This window comes from Microcaecilia unicolor, chromosome 5 (assembly GCF_901765095.1).
Source record: "Microcaecilia unicolor chromosome 5, aMicUni1.1, whole genome shotgun sequence".
In the NCBI taxonomy this organism is placed as follows: domain Eukaryota; kingdom Metazoa; phylum Chordata; class Amphibia; order Gymnophiona; family Siphonopidae; genus Microcaecilia; species Microcaecilia unicolor.
This window is the reverse complement of record NC_044035.1, coordinates 266,885,429-266,903,243: the sequence shown is the minus strand read 5'-3', so window position 1 is coordinate 266,903,243 and position 17,815 is coordinate 266,885,429. Positions and strand designations below refer to the sequence as shown.

At 40.6% G+C, this 17,815-nt stretch overlaps 1 protein-coding gene across 1 annotated transcript in view; it reads left to right on the top strand.

Moving 5' to 3' along the window:
* Nucleotides 1–373: 373 nt before the first annotated feature.
* Nucleotides 374–17,815, top strand: part of CBLB (Cbl proto-oncogene B) — a 213,690-nt gene continuing 196,248 nt past the window's right edge. The window contains exon 1 of the mRNA XM_030204169.1: nucleotides 374–749. Within this exon, the coding sequence (XP_030060029.1) occupies nucleotides 582–749 (168 nt within the window). The 5' untranslated portion in view covers nucleotides 374–581. The remainder of the gene's footprint in view (nucleotides 750–17,815) is intronic.

Sequence of the window (17,815 nt, the reverse complement as noted above, 5' to 3'; positions counted from 1 at the left end):
AAGAGTTTTGGGAGCTCTCTCGGTTAATCTGGATTTTTGCTTAGAAGAATTCTTTCCTAGTAGTCTGTGCAGTTTGAAATACATCCCCTTCCCCATAAAAACGAGGCATTAAAAACTGTATTGAGAGCGAAAGAAAAGTCATATTTTACTACAACCGAAGGGAACCTGTGCCTATCTCCAGATTTCTGGTGCAAGATAGTACTACGTAACCGGCTATCACTCAGCTCAGCTGGGAAACACACGCGCACAGCTGTGTGTACGGGTCAACCACGCACCTCCTCTGCGCCGCGCTTGCTGAGGTCATCACTCCCTCCCCCACCTCCCAGCTTGCACCGGGGCTAGGATAGGAAGCCCCGCGACCGCGCGAGCTAAGCTGAGCTCAGGGGAGACGAGAGGTAGAAAGAACAAGCGCGGAGCGAAGAGGACGGAACTCGGGTTACAGCGGCACTGAGAATTAAAACAAACCCGAAACAAACAAACAAACCCCTCCCCTAAGTTAACCACATCAGGAAAGGGGGGAAAAAAATCTGAACTTCGTTGTGGAGCTGAGAGGATACGCATCTCCTGACACTTCCCCGGCCATGGCAAATTCGGTGAATGGTCGGCAGCCTGGGGGCCGGGGGGCCAACCCACGCAAGGGCCGCATTCTGGGCTTCATCGATGCCATCCAGGACGTGGTGGGGCCCCCCAAGCAGGCGGCGGCCGACCGCAGGGCCGTGGAGAAGACCTGGAAACTTATGGACAAAGTGGTGAGTTGCAAGGGGAGTGGGAGCAAGTGTGTCCGCATCCCGATACAGCGTATTATCACGGTCGTGATTCTCAGCAACTTCTTTATTCGCCCCCCACACCCATTCATACTCTCGCTCAGTTGCTCGTGAGATGCTTTATTCCTGTTATAGGAAAATCCTACCCTGGTAGTCCCAAAGTGTGATTTCTTGAAGATGCGAATTGCTTTTACGTGTACGCGCTCCCGGTGTAAGATTTGTTCTTGGCATTATTATGGATTATATTATTCTTACTATTATATAGGCTTTACACGGGACAGCTATTGCTGCAAAAAAAAAAAAAAAATCTCAGCAATAGATGATTTCTGTTAACCCTTGAGGGCCAAATTTGCTAAGTAAGCCAAACTTCTCTCTAAATAGCAAAATATACCCTTATGATATTTAGATTTTTGTGACAACAGTTGATATGTAATACATTAGCATTGAGCTTTTCATTTTTAGGGCTGTTTGACTCTTTAAAGATTTGTCATTCCATTAGAACGCAGAAAGTGTTTGTAACCAGGGTTATTGCAACAGAGGAAATGCAAAAGGAAACCAGTTTCCAGTTGCCATGTCAGTGAATTAGCATTCTATTGACTGTGTGTCCATACATAAATCTGTAGATACAAATTCTGAGGCTTACTAAGAAGCATGTTAATTTGATTTTATTACAGTTCTCTTGAAATATACAGTATATTAATACTGTAAAACAGTTTTGAGAACTGGCAGCAGCACACTACATTGCTTTATAAATAATAAAAAAGGCAGTCTACCTACTAAATACTATAGCTGTTTTTGTTTGCTACTGATCTGTAAAGTTAAATTTTAAATTCTATTCAGTACACAATACTGTGATATATTTGGGAGGTGTGGAAGTTTATTTTTTTTTTTTTTGGTAGTCGAATAGATTTTCAGTGTGGAATGATATCAGTAGGACTGAATCAAGGGACTGTGGCTCCCTGAGCCAACTTTTGTATCTGTGCCACCAAGTCCTGCCAGCAATTCAGTATTTATTCTTCCATTCTTTTCCTACCAGTGATCCTGTATTTCTTCTTTTCAAGTTCTCATACCCCCTCCCCCCCCCCCCCCCCCCAATAAAGGATGTCAGAATCCCTGTTCAGCATCTCTCCTCTCTTCCATTCCTCCTATCCTGTACATACTGAATTGTGGGCAGAAGGAGAGATGTTAGACCAGGATTTTGGCACCCTTTATCACTGGCGCCCTGGAAGGTGTGGCATACTATTTCTTTGTTGTGCTGGCATAGAAACATTTAAACACTTGCTTTTGGGATTCTTTTTTTTTATTTTATGCTTGTAAAATAATGCATCCGAACGTATGCCCATTAATCCTCTACTCCCAAAAATCCACCTAAAATTTTTGGATAGAGTGGGATAGAAATTTTTTAAAATAAATAAAAAAAAAATATCCCAGGAAAGCTACGAGTAGAATTTCTTTGTAGTTTTCAGATCAGCATTGTTATTGGCCAATAAGTAGTGACCTCAGGAAGGAAATTAAAAATAAACAAAACGGGGTTTGGCCAGTAGGTCATGATGATAAGACCAAACAGTTGTATTAAAATCTTTAAGCATAAGAAAACATCTTAGAGTAAAAAGGGAAATTAGTGACTAAAATAGGGCAAGTTAGTACTGACAAAAGTGTTCAGGTTTGTTTTTTTACGACTATCTAAGTAGTTCATATTTTAGTTCCAGATTACTAATAAGTGACTTAGGCATAACTGGTGCTCTTCAAAATGAGCTCCTACAATGTCCGCCAGTAAAGCACAAATTCTCTTTTAAAATTTTACAACTTCTTTAAGAAGATGGTGAATATGTGGGGGTACATGTGCATACATTGTAACTTCATCTCTGTTCCATTAAAACTAAGTCATGCATATGTATAAAAATTTTATAAGGGCCATATTTTGGATGTAAAACATGCTTTATACACGAAGAGCTTCTTTTACAAAGTCGCACTAGCGATTCCTGTGCAGCAAATGAGAGGAAGCCCGTAGGAATTGAATGGGCATCCTTTCATTTGCCGCACAAGAATCGCTTTCACGGCTTTGTAAAAGAAGCCCAAAGGAGCTATTTTGAACTGATGAATAATATTTCTGACTGGAAATTGGAAAACAAAGGACATTGAAACAGATATAAGTATATATATAGAAAAAGAAGAGAAAAAATTGAAAAACTTGAACCAATGAGGATAAGTGGCGAGGCAGCCTATGTACATACATATGGATTACTAAAGATAAAGCCTACATTCTGATGGTCCTAAAGAAATTTATGTAAGGTGCTCTTATTTTAGAAATTTAGTTATTAGTTGGTTGTGACCTTTTGAAGATTGATAGACCATGATTTTGGTTGCAGTAAAATTTAAGCACGTAAATGGCACCTAACTTACGACACTAGCAATTACACCAACTGAAAACCGGCGTAAATGGGCACCTAAGTTAGGCGTTGATTGGTTATATTCCATAACAATGCATGTAAATTCTGGAAATGCCCCTTGCCATGTCCCCTTGAATTTATGTGCTATAGGATTTCCGCACATGTTGTTATAGAATACAATGTGTGCATAAATCTCAACACCGATTAACTCTAATATTTGGTGGTTAGCAGCTGATTGGCTGATTAATCAGTTCATTTGCAGGCACAAATTGTCAATGCACACTGATTTGCGCAAGCAAATTTAGTTGCCATATATAGAATCTGGGTAAGTATGTTTATTTTCAGTCTCTTTGCCACACACTTTGTAAGGTGTTTTATTCATCAGCTAGCGGAGACTTTACGTTTAGATGTTAATTTGTTTAATTTCTTATTCATATTCTGCTTGACCCATTAGACTTCTAGCGTGACAGAAATGTAGGTCCAGTTGCTCATCTTTCATGTCCAGTTTTATGGGATGAGTATATGATTTGAGTAAAATGTTCATATTTTTTCCTATGTGGGCCATCTGCATGATTCAGAATGTTGAATTGAAGGACTTTATTAAACAAAATTGTTCTCCCCCCCCCCTCCATTTTATACTTTTGAAAAAATACTTTATGAATAAAGGCTTAAATCTTGGAACTGCTGTTGGGTACTGAGATTATCATGCTGACTCATCCTTTTGAGTGGAGGAGTAGCCTAGTGGTTAATGCAGTGGACTCTGATCCTGGGGAACAGAGTTCGATTCCCACTGCAGCTCCTTGTTACTCTGGGAAAGTCACTTAACCCTGCATTGCCCCTGGTACAAAATAAGTACCTGAATATATGTAAACCACTTTGAATGTAGTTGCAAAAAAAACCTCAGAAAGGCGGTATATCAAGTCTCATTTCCCTTTTGCTTGCCCAAGCTGTTGGAGAAAATAGGAGATTCCTGTGATATTCATGTGGAGTATGAGCTGAGGTGACAAAGATTGACTTGGTTTTTTTATTTTAAACAAGGATAAGGCTGAGCCATTATTGACTGAAGTAAGCTCCCTTGCCATGCAAATTGATGTTTTTGTTTTAAATAAAAAATTTAATGCTCACAAAAGACATGTATAGTATTTGTCACCTTTGGGACTCCTTTCAGTGACTTTAAGAGGAGGAAGTGTTCAGGTACAGTGATACTCTACTGTTCTGCTTTCATTGCAGTTTGTGTATCTGCTTACTTAGAATGCAAAAGAGTCGTAGAATCAAAAATGCTAGGAGTGGAGGAGTAGCCTAATGTTTAGTGCAATGGGCTGAGAACCTGGGGAACTGGGTTTGATTCCCACTACAGGTCCTTGTGACACTGGGCAAGTCACTTGATCCTCCATTGTCTCAGGTACAAAACCACAGAGAAAGTACCTGCATATATGTAAATTGCTTTGGTTGTACCACAGAAAGATATCCATGACCCCTTTACCCCAACCCCCTTTAAAATGATTACTATAACTAGAGGACATGAATTAAGGTTGTGGGGTGGTAGATAGCAGTAATGTCAGGAAATTTTTTTTCACGGAAAGGGTGACTGATGCCTTTAATACCCTCCCAATGGAGTTGAAAAGAGTGACGGAATTCAAAATGGGGTGGGATGAACACAGAGGATCTCCAGTTAGAAAATGAATGGTATAACCCCCCCCCCCCCCAAAAAAAAAAAAAAACCCTTAAATGGTTGCATGTGTGTTTGCATATTGAGTGGCATTTTAGAAGGTGACGCTGGCTGTGAAGAACTAAGGCCAGTGCAGGGCAGGCTTGTACGGGCTGAGTCCCTTATGTGGCAGTCCGGTTTAGGATGGTTTGGAGAAGGCTTCGACAGACTCCAGTAATTTGGAATGTGAGGACAGTGCCGGGCAGACTTTTATGGTCTGTGTCCCGCAGTTGACAAAATGAATTTGGATAGGCTGGAGTGGGTTTCAACGGCAACTTCAGTAGTTGAAAACTAAGGACAGGGCCAGGCAGACTTCAGAGAGAGACGATGATCCAATTATTTTCTATCACATATGTTGTTGGTTTAACCATGACTTGATAATGAGTGTGACTGTTGTGCAGACTGGATGGACCATTCAGGTCTTTATCTGCCATCATTTACTATGTTACTACATACCCTAATATAAACCCATCCGAATATAAACCTTTTTTTCCCCTCAAAAAAAGGGAAAAAGGTTGACTCCAATATAAACTGAGGTTAGGAATTTGGGTTGTTATGGTGAGCCACCCTTTCCCAACCTCCATCAATGCCACACTCTCACTGCCCTTTTCAGCTCCCTTCCATTACTAAAGCATCCCCATCCCTCCTCCTGCCCCAGCACCCCCATGATTCTTCCTATCACCCCACTCTCTACCCTCCCTGCTCTCATATAGATCTTCTGTCCCCCTCCCCCCAACAAATTGAACAACTTGGAGGCATGAATGCCTTGTCCTGTCCTGGATCCCTATACTCACTTCCCTCTTGCTCTCACCTTCTATCAACTCCAAATCCTCACCCTTTGCACTATTGCCCCCTTCAATTCCTTTATACATGCAAACAGTTCTAAATCACTCTCACACAGACATCATCCGCTTCAGAAACACCTGCTTACAATTCCATCACTCATACAACTCCCCTCATCCCACTACTCTCACACCTGCCAGTTTCCATAGTTAGTACTGGACAGCCGTGAGTCACTTCACCCGATAAGCAGCACTTATGTCATTCCTCCCCCCCACCCCCCCAACCTCCCCGGACCAGCATTACTCTTACCGGTAACATTCTTTTGCTGACTCAAGCCGACGCCAGCGTTGTGTGTTGGGCTGATGCGGGACCTTGAGCATCTGCGCATGTTCAAGGCCCCACACCATCCCAGCACACAGTGTTGACATGAGATTCAGCCAGCAATAGAATGGTACCAGTAAGAGCAATGCTGTCCCGAGGGGGGGGGGGGGGGGACACAGACGGAAATGCTGGTTATTGGGTGGGGAGTCTGAGGATAGAAGCTCCAGCCTTCAGGGAGGGAGAAAGAACCAGCAACTCAAATATAAACCAAGATCCCCATTTTTGGGCCATTTATTTTGGACCAAAAATCTCAGTTTATATTTGAGTATATTCGGTATTTAAAATTAGTACTCCGTTGTATTCCAGACGTGAATTGAGTGGCCAACTTGGATGATTGATCAACAGGAATACATTCTGTAGAAATAGCCATATGTTCCAGGCAAAAATGGCCCTACAGAATAGGGGGTGGGGATGTAAAGTAAGGAAGCCATATTGATAGTGCCTATCACAAGCTACACTTATGATTTCTTAAAATTTCCCACAGACAGCAAAATAAATATTTCCTACGTATGTCAAAATTTCAGAACAGTATGGTATCCACCTTTTGTCATGAGATTGCTTTTTTTGCAGAAGTTTGCTTCAATTCCATTCATGCTATCTTCTTGTCTTGCATATAACGATGTAATTCCTTCACCAAATTCTAAACAAGATAAACACAGCAATTCTCTGATCAGAGCACTTTGGGTGACTGTTCATCTTTGTGCCCTCCAAGTAATTTTCAGGCCCCTACTTCCCCTCCCTCCTGAGATTTTAGTAATTAATGATGATTACCACCACAATGTCATCTATCCCAGAATGATCATGTAAAAACACATGATACCAAGTTCTTCTAAACACCCACAGAAACATAAATACATGTATGCACAAAGAGATTATATGACTATTACCCATCTACCCTACAGCTTTAAAGTATGCTCTGCTGTTTGAGTTTTTGTGTCTGTGTGGTTGATTTGCTTTGACTGAATTTGCTCTTCTCTGCATCCCTCTTCATAAGCTGCTTGTTTACCCAATAGACTGGCCTTGGCTCTGATTTACAATTTGTGATAGTAAGAGTTGCTAAATAAAGATGTTTTTAAAACTTTAAATGCTAATATATCACTAGCAGACAGATGATCAAAACCTCGTGCTGTTCCAAACAGCGCTCCAAAAATAGCGCTGGAACAGCGCGGGGTGTTGTTAGACCTATAATCAGAGATAATTGCATGCAAATTTAAGCATGCAATTATCTCTGATCATGGTGTTGAAGTGCGGGAGAATTGTGCCTGAGCATGCACTCAGCACAGTTCTCTCACACTTGTTTGACAGGTCTGGGCTGTCAAAAGCCCAAACCTGTCAAACACAGGGGCTGGAGGTCCATGGGACCACCAGGCCCCAACTAGCCATGCCCTGAGCAATGGGGACTGGAGGTCTGGCGGACCTCCCGTCCCCCTGACGATCCCCTCCCCAGGTTCAGAGAGGGCTTGATATCCGGTCGGTCTCCAGTCTCCCATAACTCCCCCAGCAAAGGGTCCCTGGTGGCCTTGTGGGCGACCAACCAACCCCCCCCCCCAGCGACAGGGGGGCTGGAGGTCTGCTGGACCTCCAGTCCCCACGATGATCCCCCCCCCCCAGGTTCAGGGAGGGCTGGAGATCTGATGGGTCTCCAGCCCCCCCCCCAGTCCCCAGCAAGGGGTCCCTGGTGGTCCAGACCCCCCTACCTTGTGTGTTGGAGGAGGGAGGGTAGCCTGCTTCCCTCCTCTTCCTGTGACGCCGCAAAATGGCGTCACCCTGCCCAGTGTATCCTGTCGCTGGGGGGGGGGGGGGGGGGGTTGGTCAGTTGCCCACTAGGCCACCAGGGACCTTTTGCTGGGGGAGTTAGGGGGGCTGGAGACTTATCGAATCTCCAGCCCTCCCTGTACCTGGGGGGGGGGGGGATCGTCGGGGGGACTGGAGGTTTGCTGTTGGCGGGAATGGGGGCCTGCCAGCATGCAAATGCATGCTGGACAGGGCTCACCATTCCTCCCCAATGATCTGGAAACCCTAATTCCAGCTCGGAGCTGGCGTAGGGTTTGCTGCGGCCAGCGACCCAATCTTTGGTGCGCTGGCCGCTGATCATTGGGGATGAATATGTTTAGCCCTGTTTAGCATGCATTTGCATGCTAGTTGCGTTCAGAGCTCTCGAGCGAGTTGTTTCACGCGCTCGAGGGCTCTGATCATGGGGCGTTTGCTAGTATGGCGCTAACAGCCTCTAGCACCGGCGTTTGCTTCTGATCATCCCCCTGTAGGAGTGAAATAAAAGTAAGAATCCAGACTAACTGATTTATTTTGGACCATTTTCTTGCTATTACTACTACAAAGCCTTCAAGCCTGCAAGTCAGAAGTTTGAATTCAGTACTCTGACAACAAATTTCAAAAGCATGTACAACAATAACAGACTGTTGGCTTATTGTAAGAAGAATTTTTCTACACCTTTTTTTCCCCAAGATTTGCATGTCAGTACAAGAGAACTGATTCAGTGACTTTGAATGCTGTGCATTTTAAGTAATTCCCACAATGTTACCAAAGTAGAGTGAGTGAATACATTAAATACCATGCTAGTGCCCTGTACAAATAAGCATGAAAAATGGTTACAAACAGTACAGCCATATATTTTACATGACATGCTATTATAGTCACGTTATTTAAATGGGAAATGCCTGGCCTGTCATACCAAGGTGAGCCAACTGTAGATGCACTTTTTCTCAGGAGGAGAGGAAAATAATTTTTCTCGTAAAAGCTGCCACTGTTGTATTGCCATCAAGTATATAAAATTGTTTTTAAAGCTGTCATGTCTGTTTCCTGGCTCAAGATTGCAACTGCAAATTATAGCACATCTTTGCATGCTATACAGTCTGAAATCTGGCAATATATGAAATATGTTTAGGTCATACTGCAGACTGCCCAGTGTAATGGGAACCTTTAGGTATTTTGTTTGTGATATAGATATTTAACTTTTTTTGTGTGTGTGTGATTGTTTTTGAATGACTTTGTTTTTTAAGAGGTTGAAATTAGTCTAGTTAGTGGGAATGTTCATTTAAGAAATACTTATGAGGATTCTTTTACATTTTGTGGGGCTAGGTTATGGAATATGTTGCTGTATGAAGAGCCTCCCTCTTTATCTGTTTTTTATGAAAGCCCTGAAAACTGTTCTGTTTAAATGAGATAGTGTTGGGTTTATTGTATATATTCTATTTTATTTTTGTGTTTTTTTTGTCATTCTACTCTATTGTTGAGTTTCTTAGATTTAACGGCTACGAATTCCTTGGGAAATTGGCGGTATATAAAACTCTGAAGAATAGAATAGTCTGTTTTATAGGAAAACATTGATTTTATAATGTCAGGATGTTTTTTTCATGTTTTTGATAGTGTGACATGACATAATTGTATCTTTCACTCTGGAATGGCAAATGCCACGACTGAACATTGTAAGCCACATTGAGCCTGCAAATAAGTGGGAAAATGTGGGATACATGACATGCTATTATTTATACAAATAAATAAGTGCTTGTATTCTGTGAAACCTGGACAGCTTGACACAGATTACATAGTCAAAGAAAACTGGGAATAGCCCAGAGAATTATACACTAATTAAAAAAATAGGATTAATAAACTTAAATATTTTTGAAAAAGCCAAGTTTTCAGATATTTCCTAAAATTCAAGTAAACCAATAAGTATCTGTTTCTATGGAAGTCCAATAACTGGCAGACAAATACATACATAAAAGATTTAAAAATATTCAAATAACAAACACCTTTTAGGTGAGGGGAAATGCAATACCAGAGGATCTTACAGTTTTTGACAACATTTCCATAGTAGGGCGGATGATAAGAGAATACAAGTAATGCGGTGCTAGGCCCATGAAGTGAAGCATTTTAAATAACAATGTGCGGAGCTTGAACATGATCCTTGCATAGACAGCCAATTAACTTTAATTAAGAGAGGAGTTATGCTCTCATATTTTCCCAACAGAGTAAATCAGTCTGGTAGCTCTGTTAAGTTATTTGTATAGGTATTATCAGTTTTGAATGTATTAGTACTTTGTTTTGAGCTTATTGTAGAAGTACTGTACTATTATGTTGTTTACATTCATGGATTGCAAACTCTTAATTGCTGGAGTTGACCGATAGCAAGTATAATTTGTTATTAACCCACTATATAACTTTCTTTGCAGTACATGTTTTAGTTTCAATATACTGAGACTAAGATGGTGTTATGATTAAAGAAAGTATACCTAATAATAAGACTGAGGGAAGCAATAGCATCAGAAAACAGATGTTACACTTATCCCATACTTCTTCTTTAAGTGTTGCTCTACAGTGTTGTTATTCAGACAACCTGATGATTAAAAGTTGTCTTCATAGCAACTCATGTCTAGTAATTGAGATAATTAGAGCTTCTAATCAGCAGTATTTCACATAGATGGTCAAGTACTATCATATAAGAGCTTATCAATATTTACAAACATCAGGATATTCCGTCATGATACACTTGTTCTCTTACATCTGGGGGAATTCTGTGACAATATTGTAAAATATTGTAGGAGTTTTTTTTTTTTAAAGCACAGAATTCTCCCATCATAAGGCCTGAAATCCCACACCCATGGCGCACACTCAACTAGTTCTGCCTCTGTCCCCCATTCTCCTTCCTCAGGCTCCAATCTCCCCAGTTCCCTCTCATTCCCACTGCAGTTCTCTCTCCCTCTAATTCTCAGCAAGACTCCTAATTCTGTTTGCCTCCCCAGCTATCATCATATCTCTCTCTTCCCCCTCCATGGCACATCTTCAAGCTTGACCTCTCCCCCTCCCCACACCAGTGGCACATTCTCAGCTAGTTCTGCTCCTCCCCCCCCCCACCAATGGCACACTCTTAGCTAGTTCTGCCCCTGTCCTCTCACACCAGTGGTGCACTCTTAGCTAGTTCTGCTCCTGCCCCCCACACTAGTGGCGCATTCAGCTAGTTCTGCCCCCACCCCCACACCAGTGGCGCACTGTCAGCTTTCTCTCCTATCCCACTGCAGATACTCCGCTTTCCCTGTGCTCCTCTCCCATTGCTATGGCGTACACACACAGCCAGCATCAGGTCTTTCTTCTTTGTCTGCCCTCCATGACTGCAGAGATTGGACAGCAAAAGGAGGTGGAAGTGACCTGACATGCAGCCCTGTTTATGCAGTCTTGGAGAGATATCGAGGAGAGACCAAGTGCTGGTGCCTTTGCAGAATTCTGCACAGCAGCATAGTTACGCAGAATTTCTCCAGAAGTATGCTCTCTATGTGAGATGTAGTGTAATTAACCTGTTAAACACTGGACATCCCCAAACTAATCTTTGAATAATTAATTATAGAATACACAGAATATATTAAAGTTTTTATATGAGAAGTGGTAAATGATACTGTTAGTGTAAATAATACTTTGTAAAGGTGAATAAATCATTGGTTTTACATGAAGACACACAGCATATGTTGATTTACAATTTTAAGCACACTGCTGCTGAAATTAGTACATACATAAGTACATAAGTATTGCCATACTGGGAAAGACCAAAGGTCCATCAGGCTCAGCATCCTGTTTCCAACAGTGGCCAATCCAGGTCACAAATTCCTGGCAAGATCCCAAAAATGTACAAAACATTTTATACTGCTTATCCCAGAAATAGTGGATTTTCCCCAAGTCCATTTAATAACGGTCTATGGACTTTTCATTTAGGAAGCCGTCCAAACCTTTTTAAAACTCCGCTAAGCTAACCACCTTTACCATCGTCCCATCCCCTTTATCATTTTCGTCGCCCTTCTCTGCACCTTTTCTAATTCCACTATATCTTTTTTGAGATATGTTAACCAGAATTGAACACAATATTCGAGGTGCTGTTGCACCATGGTGCGAAACAAAGGCATTATAACATCCTCATTTTTGTTTTCCATTCCTTTCCTAATAATACCTAACATTCTATTTGCTTTCTTAGCTGCAGCAGCACACTGAACAGAAGGCTTCAATATATCATCAACAACGACACCTAGATCCCTTTCTTGGTCTGTGACTCCTAACGTGGAACCTTGCATGACGTAGCTATAATTTGGGTTCCTCTTTCCCACATGCATCACTTTGCACTTGCTCATTAATCATCATCTGCCATTTAGACGCCCAGTCTCGTAAGGTCCTCTTGTAATTTTTCTCAATTTAATGACTTTGAATAACTTTGTCTCATCAGCAAATTTAATTACCTCACTAGTTACTCCCATCTCTAGGTCATTTATAAATATGTTAAAAATCAGCGGAGAACCCCACTAACTACCCTTCTCCATTGAGAATACTGACCATGTAACCCTATTCTCTGTTTTCTATCTTTTAACCAGTTTTTAATCCACAATAGAACACTACCTCCTATCCCATGACTCTCCAATTTCCTCTGGAGTCTTTCATGAGGTACTTTGTCAAACGCCTTCTGAAAATCCGGATACGCAACCGGTTCATCTTTATCCACATGTTTGTTCACCCCTTCAAAGAAATGTAGTAGATTGGTGAGGCAAGATTTCCCTTCACTAAATCCATGTTGACTTTGACTCATTAATCCATGCTTTTGAATATGCTCTGTAATTTTGTTCTTAATAATAGTTTCTACCATTTTGCCCGGCACCAACGTCAGACTCACCGGTCTATAATTTCCCGGATCTCCTCTGGAACTTTTTAAAAAAATCGGTGTTACATTGGCCACCCTCCAATCTTTCGGTACCATGCTCGATTTTAAGGATAAATTACATATTACTAACAATAACTCCGCAAGTTAATTTTTCAGTTCTATCAGTACGTTGGGATGAATACCATCTGGTCCAGGAGATTGCTACTCTTCAGTTTTTAGAACTGCCCCATTACATCCTCCAGGTTTACAGAGAATTCTCGGTCTTCTTTTTGATGAGATTTTTGGTGGACATTAGACTTCTCGAGTTTTTGAAATTCAACTGTATATAGGCTAGGCCTAAACAAATTTTTCATTAAATGTAGGAGCTAGCCCAAAAATGTAGGCAGGAGCAGCTGAAATTCTCTTACTTCACCTTCCCTTTCCTCCAACATTGTCCTCAGTGAATTTTGAGAGAGCAGGAGTGGGCATGGCAGTCTCCTCACAGATCAGCAGTAGCTTTTGTCCTATTCTGTATCTGGGGGCAAAGAAACTTTAGTAAATCAGCTCTTCAAGGTAACTCTGCAAATCACTGGCACAAGCCAGCACTCTTCCTTCCCAAAGCATGCTGTCAGCATTGTGACAGCACCCCCCTCCCCCAATTGCCTGGTTCCCTACCAAACGGTCTGATTGCCTGTTTGTGTGTTTCTCTCATATAAGTCACTCCCAGGCAACTAATGTGCTTGGGAGTCTGCCACTTATTGCCCTTACTTTCCTATTTGAAGAGCTGCCTCACACAAACAGTGTATATCCCAAATCTGCACCTGCGTCTGTCTGTAAGATCAAGCCGCATGGTGCAGGAAGTTCAACTTGGTCTTGTGGTTTCAAATTTACAGTACAGTGACTGGGTGTAATAATTACATTCAGTAGATACATACTGTTTCAGAGCTAAGCCCTTTTATTTCTGGCTTGACAAATCATCTATTTCTTCAATATCTGTTTATTATAGACACACTCTTCTGAGGTGGTCTTTAGCTCAGCTGTACCAATCTTGTACTTCATCATTATTATTTTTTTTAATCCTCAAAAGCCAGCATTAGTAATAGGTCTTCCATCTAGGAAATTTCCTTTAGGGATACTCCTGCAGAAGTTATTCAGGGATTATTAACCCAGTCCTTGGGCACTCTCTAGCCAGTTTTTGTACTGTTTCTCTCTTTCTACACTGCCTTATCTTTACTCTTTAGCATGATGTGTATATGAATTTCTTTCCTATCAATATTTTGTAGTTCTTTTCCTTTTCTATGCTTTTTTGATTTTGTAGACCGCTGTGATCTGCAAGTTAGTCTTAGCGGTATAGTGAATTCTAATAAACTATATGTACAATGAATATACCGAGATCTACCTCATTTTCTATGTATATTTATCATTAGCCTGACGACCTAACTATTGGCTAGGTCATGGGGATGAATTTGAGAACCACTGATTTAAGTGATCTTCAGTTTTGCTATCATTCATACCCACTAATCCTTCTCCCAGCTTCTTCACCAGAAATCTGAATGCTCTCCAAAAACACTTATAGACTCCAACTCTTAAAAACAGAACATTTTGAAATTATGAATAAATTTGTTTGGCAACTTGAATATTTTAATGCTTGATGATCAGTGTTATGGTTTCCAGACCTTCAGACAGACCCAGTAACAAAAATCTTTTCAGAGTACCATATGTGCAGTTGTCATACTGAAGATTTTGTGCTCTGTAGTGATGCTGCAGGTTTGGCTTATGTCTCCAGAAAAAAGCAATGTCTTTGTTAATTTATGAATATTTGAAAGCAAACATTCCTCATATTTTTAATTTGAAAGCATGACATTTGGAAACTGTCAATGTGTGTGTGTGTGTGTGTGTCTGTTTGTTTTGGCACTGAAAGAAGAAACTTGCCTACAATTTTATTTAATTTTATTTTCAGGGCCATAAAATTAAAAGGAAATTTATTAATGCATACATTGTTTGCTTTGTATATTTTCCCCTGGATTCTATATAGTGTGGCTGAAATTCTTAATGCAAATCTGGTCATACTCTGGATTTGCCCGCACAATTTAATTACATGTGCCAATTAGTGCCAATAATTGCCACATAAGCAATTATTGATACTAATTGGCATTAATTAGAATTTGCACATACAACTTCCTAGGTGTATTCTGTAATTCTAATTTGCACTGCCAAAAAGGAGTCATGGCCATGTGTGTGGAATGGATGGACCGTGGGTGTTCTGGAATCTACATGCACAATTATAAAATATACCTGATCCATGCTTAACGTGCGTAAATAGACGTGCCTAAATCTAGGTGCAGCTTACAGAATATGCTTAGGCGGAAATATTTTCGGCACCACATATAGAATCTAGGTCTTTATTGTTCCTAAAATTTAAAGATCTTATTCTAAGGGCCATGTTTACTAAAGCTTGACCGGTGGTACTGAACATTAGCACATGCTAAGTGCTCATAGGAATAACATTGGCTGTATGGCATTTAGTGAATGCTGATATCTTTTAGTGCGTGTTAATTTTAATAAACATTTCCATAAATAATACTGAAATAACTTTAAAAAATCAGACTTTTAGTTTTCCTGACCTAAAACAGTACCTCATCAAGGGGCTGATGCAGAAAGCTAGTTCAGGCAGAAGCACATGGTTCTGCACTCAATTTTCTGGATGTGCGATGCAGGTAAAATAGTTTCCAATACATCACTTGTATACAGCTATATCCCCATATCTGAGTCCAGTGCAGTTCACAATAATGGTAAAAAAGCATATCATCACAAAACTAACATAGATTTCCAACAATATCCCATAAGAACAAAAAAAAGTCATTAAAGAAGATTATCAAATAAAAAAGTCTTAAGCTTTTTATGAAATGCAAAATAATTTCACACTATTCTAATACCCAAAGGTAAAAGATTCCATTAAAGAGCGTAAAGAAAGAAAGAATAGAGTCGTCATTCCTGGAAAATCTGACCCCTTTGATACTTAAAGGACATAGGACCTTCAAAGATTGTAATCGGAAGGAGGATCTAGAGATAGGTCCACAGATTAAATTCGGATATGAGGCCATAAATAGCCAGAAAGATTATGCAAACAGATTTATTCTTTGCGAACCAGAAGCCAGTGCAGTTTAATCATGTAAGAAGAAATACTTTTAAATTTTTTGAGCCTTAAGATCAATCTATCTGTGGTGTTGTGAATTAGCTGAAGTTTCCTTAGGAGTTTCGTAGATAGGCCTGAGTAAAGAGCGTTACAGTAATTGAGTTAACCCTGCACAAAACCTCAGCGTACCACACATTAAAATGAATGGTAGTGATGCTATTAGCTATTCAGCCCCAGTGCAGAGAATTACTTGGAGGCCTTTAAGGTGAGCATAACTCAAGAACTTGAACACCAGGGCTTGGGGGGGGGGGGGGGGGGGGGGCATAGAAAGGTTAACTTTTTTTGAAACAGCCTCTTAGGATTTACTGCTAGGTTTTTGGCTACGAGCATAGCAGTCCCACAACTTTTTAAAGACAAGAGGTGTCGGTTATGTGCACAGGTCTGAGGAGAAACAAAATGTGTGTATGTGCTGGAATGGCACAAATATTGGCATTCAGCAGACTTTTCTACAGAAGAAATACATTTGTGATTCCAGTATTTGATCCACAGAATAACATTCCATCACACGTGCAGATGTGAGCCCACAGTTCCTTTTGCTCAGGCATGTGCAGCGTACTAGCTGCTTCATTCTAAAATCTTGCGTGCATACGTCTGATATACTCATGCTGATTAGTGCACAAGTTCTGCACACTTCAGATTTGCACTTGATTAAGTTAGTGCGTCAACAAGAACAAACCCACCACCATAAACACCCCAAATTACACCCTTCCTGTTTCAGGCAGCCTGAAAATCCTCGGAGTTACAATTGACCGAAATCTCACACTAGAAAACCATGCGGAAAATGTTCCACTCAATGTGGAAACTCAAAAGAGTAAAGCCTTTCTTCCCAAGGGAAATATTCCGCAGCCTTTTACAATCAATGGTGCTAAGCCACCTAGACTACTGTAATGCCATTTATGCCGGATGCAAAGAAATCATTAAGAAACTCCAAACTGCCCAAAACACAGCAGCCAGACTCATATTTGGAAATACGAAAGCGCCAAACCCCTAAGAAAACTACACTGGCTCCCAATAAAAGAACGAATTGCGTTCAAAGTTTGCACCCTGGTTCATAAAATCGTTCACGGTGGGGCCCCGATCTTATATGTCAGACCTCATAAACTTGCCAACCAGGAACACAAAAAGGTCAACACGCACATTCTTGAATCTTCACTACCCCAGTTGCAAAGGACTTAAATATAAATCAACTTACACATTTAGCTTCTCTTACATAAGTGTGAAACTATGGAACACAGTACCAAATGTCATAAGAACAATGCACGACCTAACAATCTTCTGAAAATCACTGAAAACCAACCTGTTCAAAAAGGCATACCACAAAGATCCATCTTAAGCACTACCACTTATGAACTCTTACGCCGGAATGAATGAACTTTCTATATCTAAATGTCTAACCTACTCTATAATTTACTCTACCATTTATGAACTCTAACGTAATACCACTCTGTAATCTATTTTATCATTTATGAACCTTAATGCAATACCACTTTGTATTTCTCAATCCCACGGCATAATGTAAGCCACATTGAGCCTGCAAATAGGTGGGAAAATGTGGGATACAAATGCAACAAATAAATAAGCAAAACTTCAGTGTTGTCTTTGTGTTAGATGTGCTTGGCCATCAGTGTATGGCTCTAGTACATGGCTTTGTCTGTCAGCCCGCAAATAAGTTCCAGCGACAGCACCTGTAGTTTGATTTTGTTTCCATCTTGATTCTCTAATTAAAATACAGAGAAACCTATCTATCGGATACTGCCTAAATTCTGATTTATATATTGTTGCAGAGGAAATTATCCAGTCAGATCTTAACTGGTGTTTGTTAATAGGAAATAGAACATGACCTTTGTCTTAGTTTAGATTGGTTTATGAAACAAATGGAAAATCTACTTTTGAGAAGTAAATAAGGGAAGTGTGACAGGTCATAGAGACCTGCAATACTTTTATCAGGGGGCGGAGTATTGA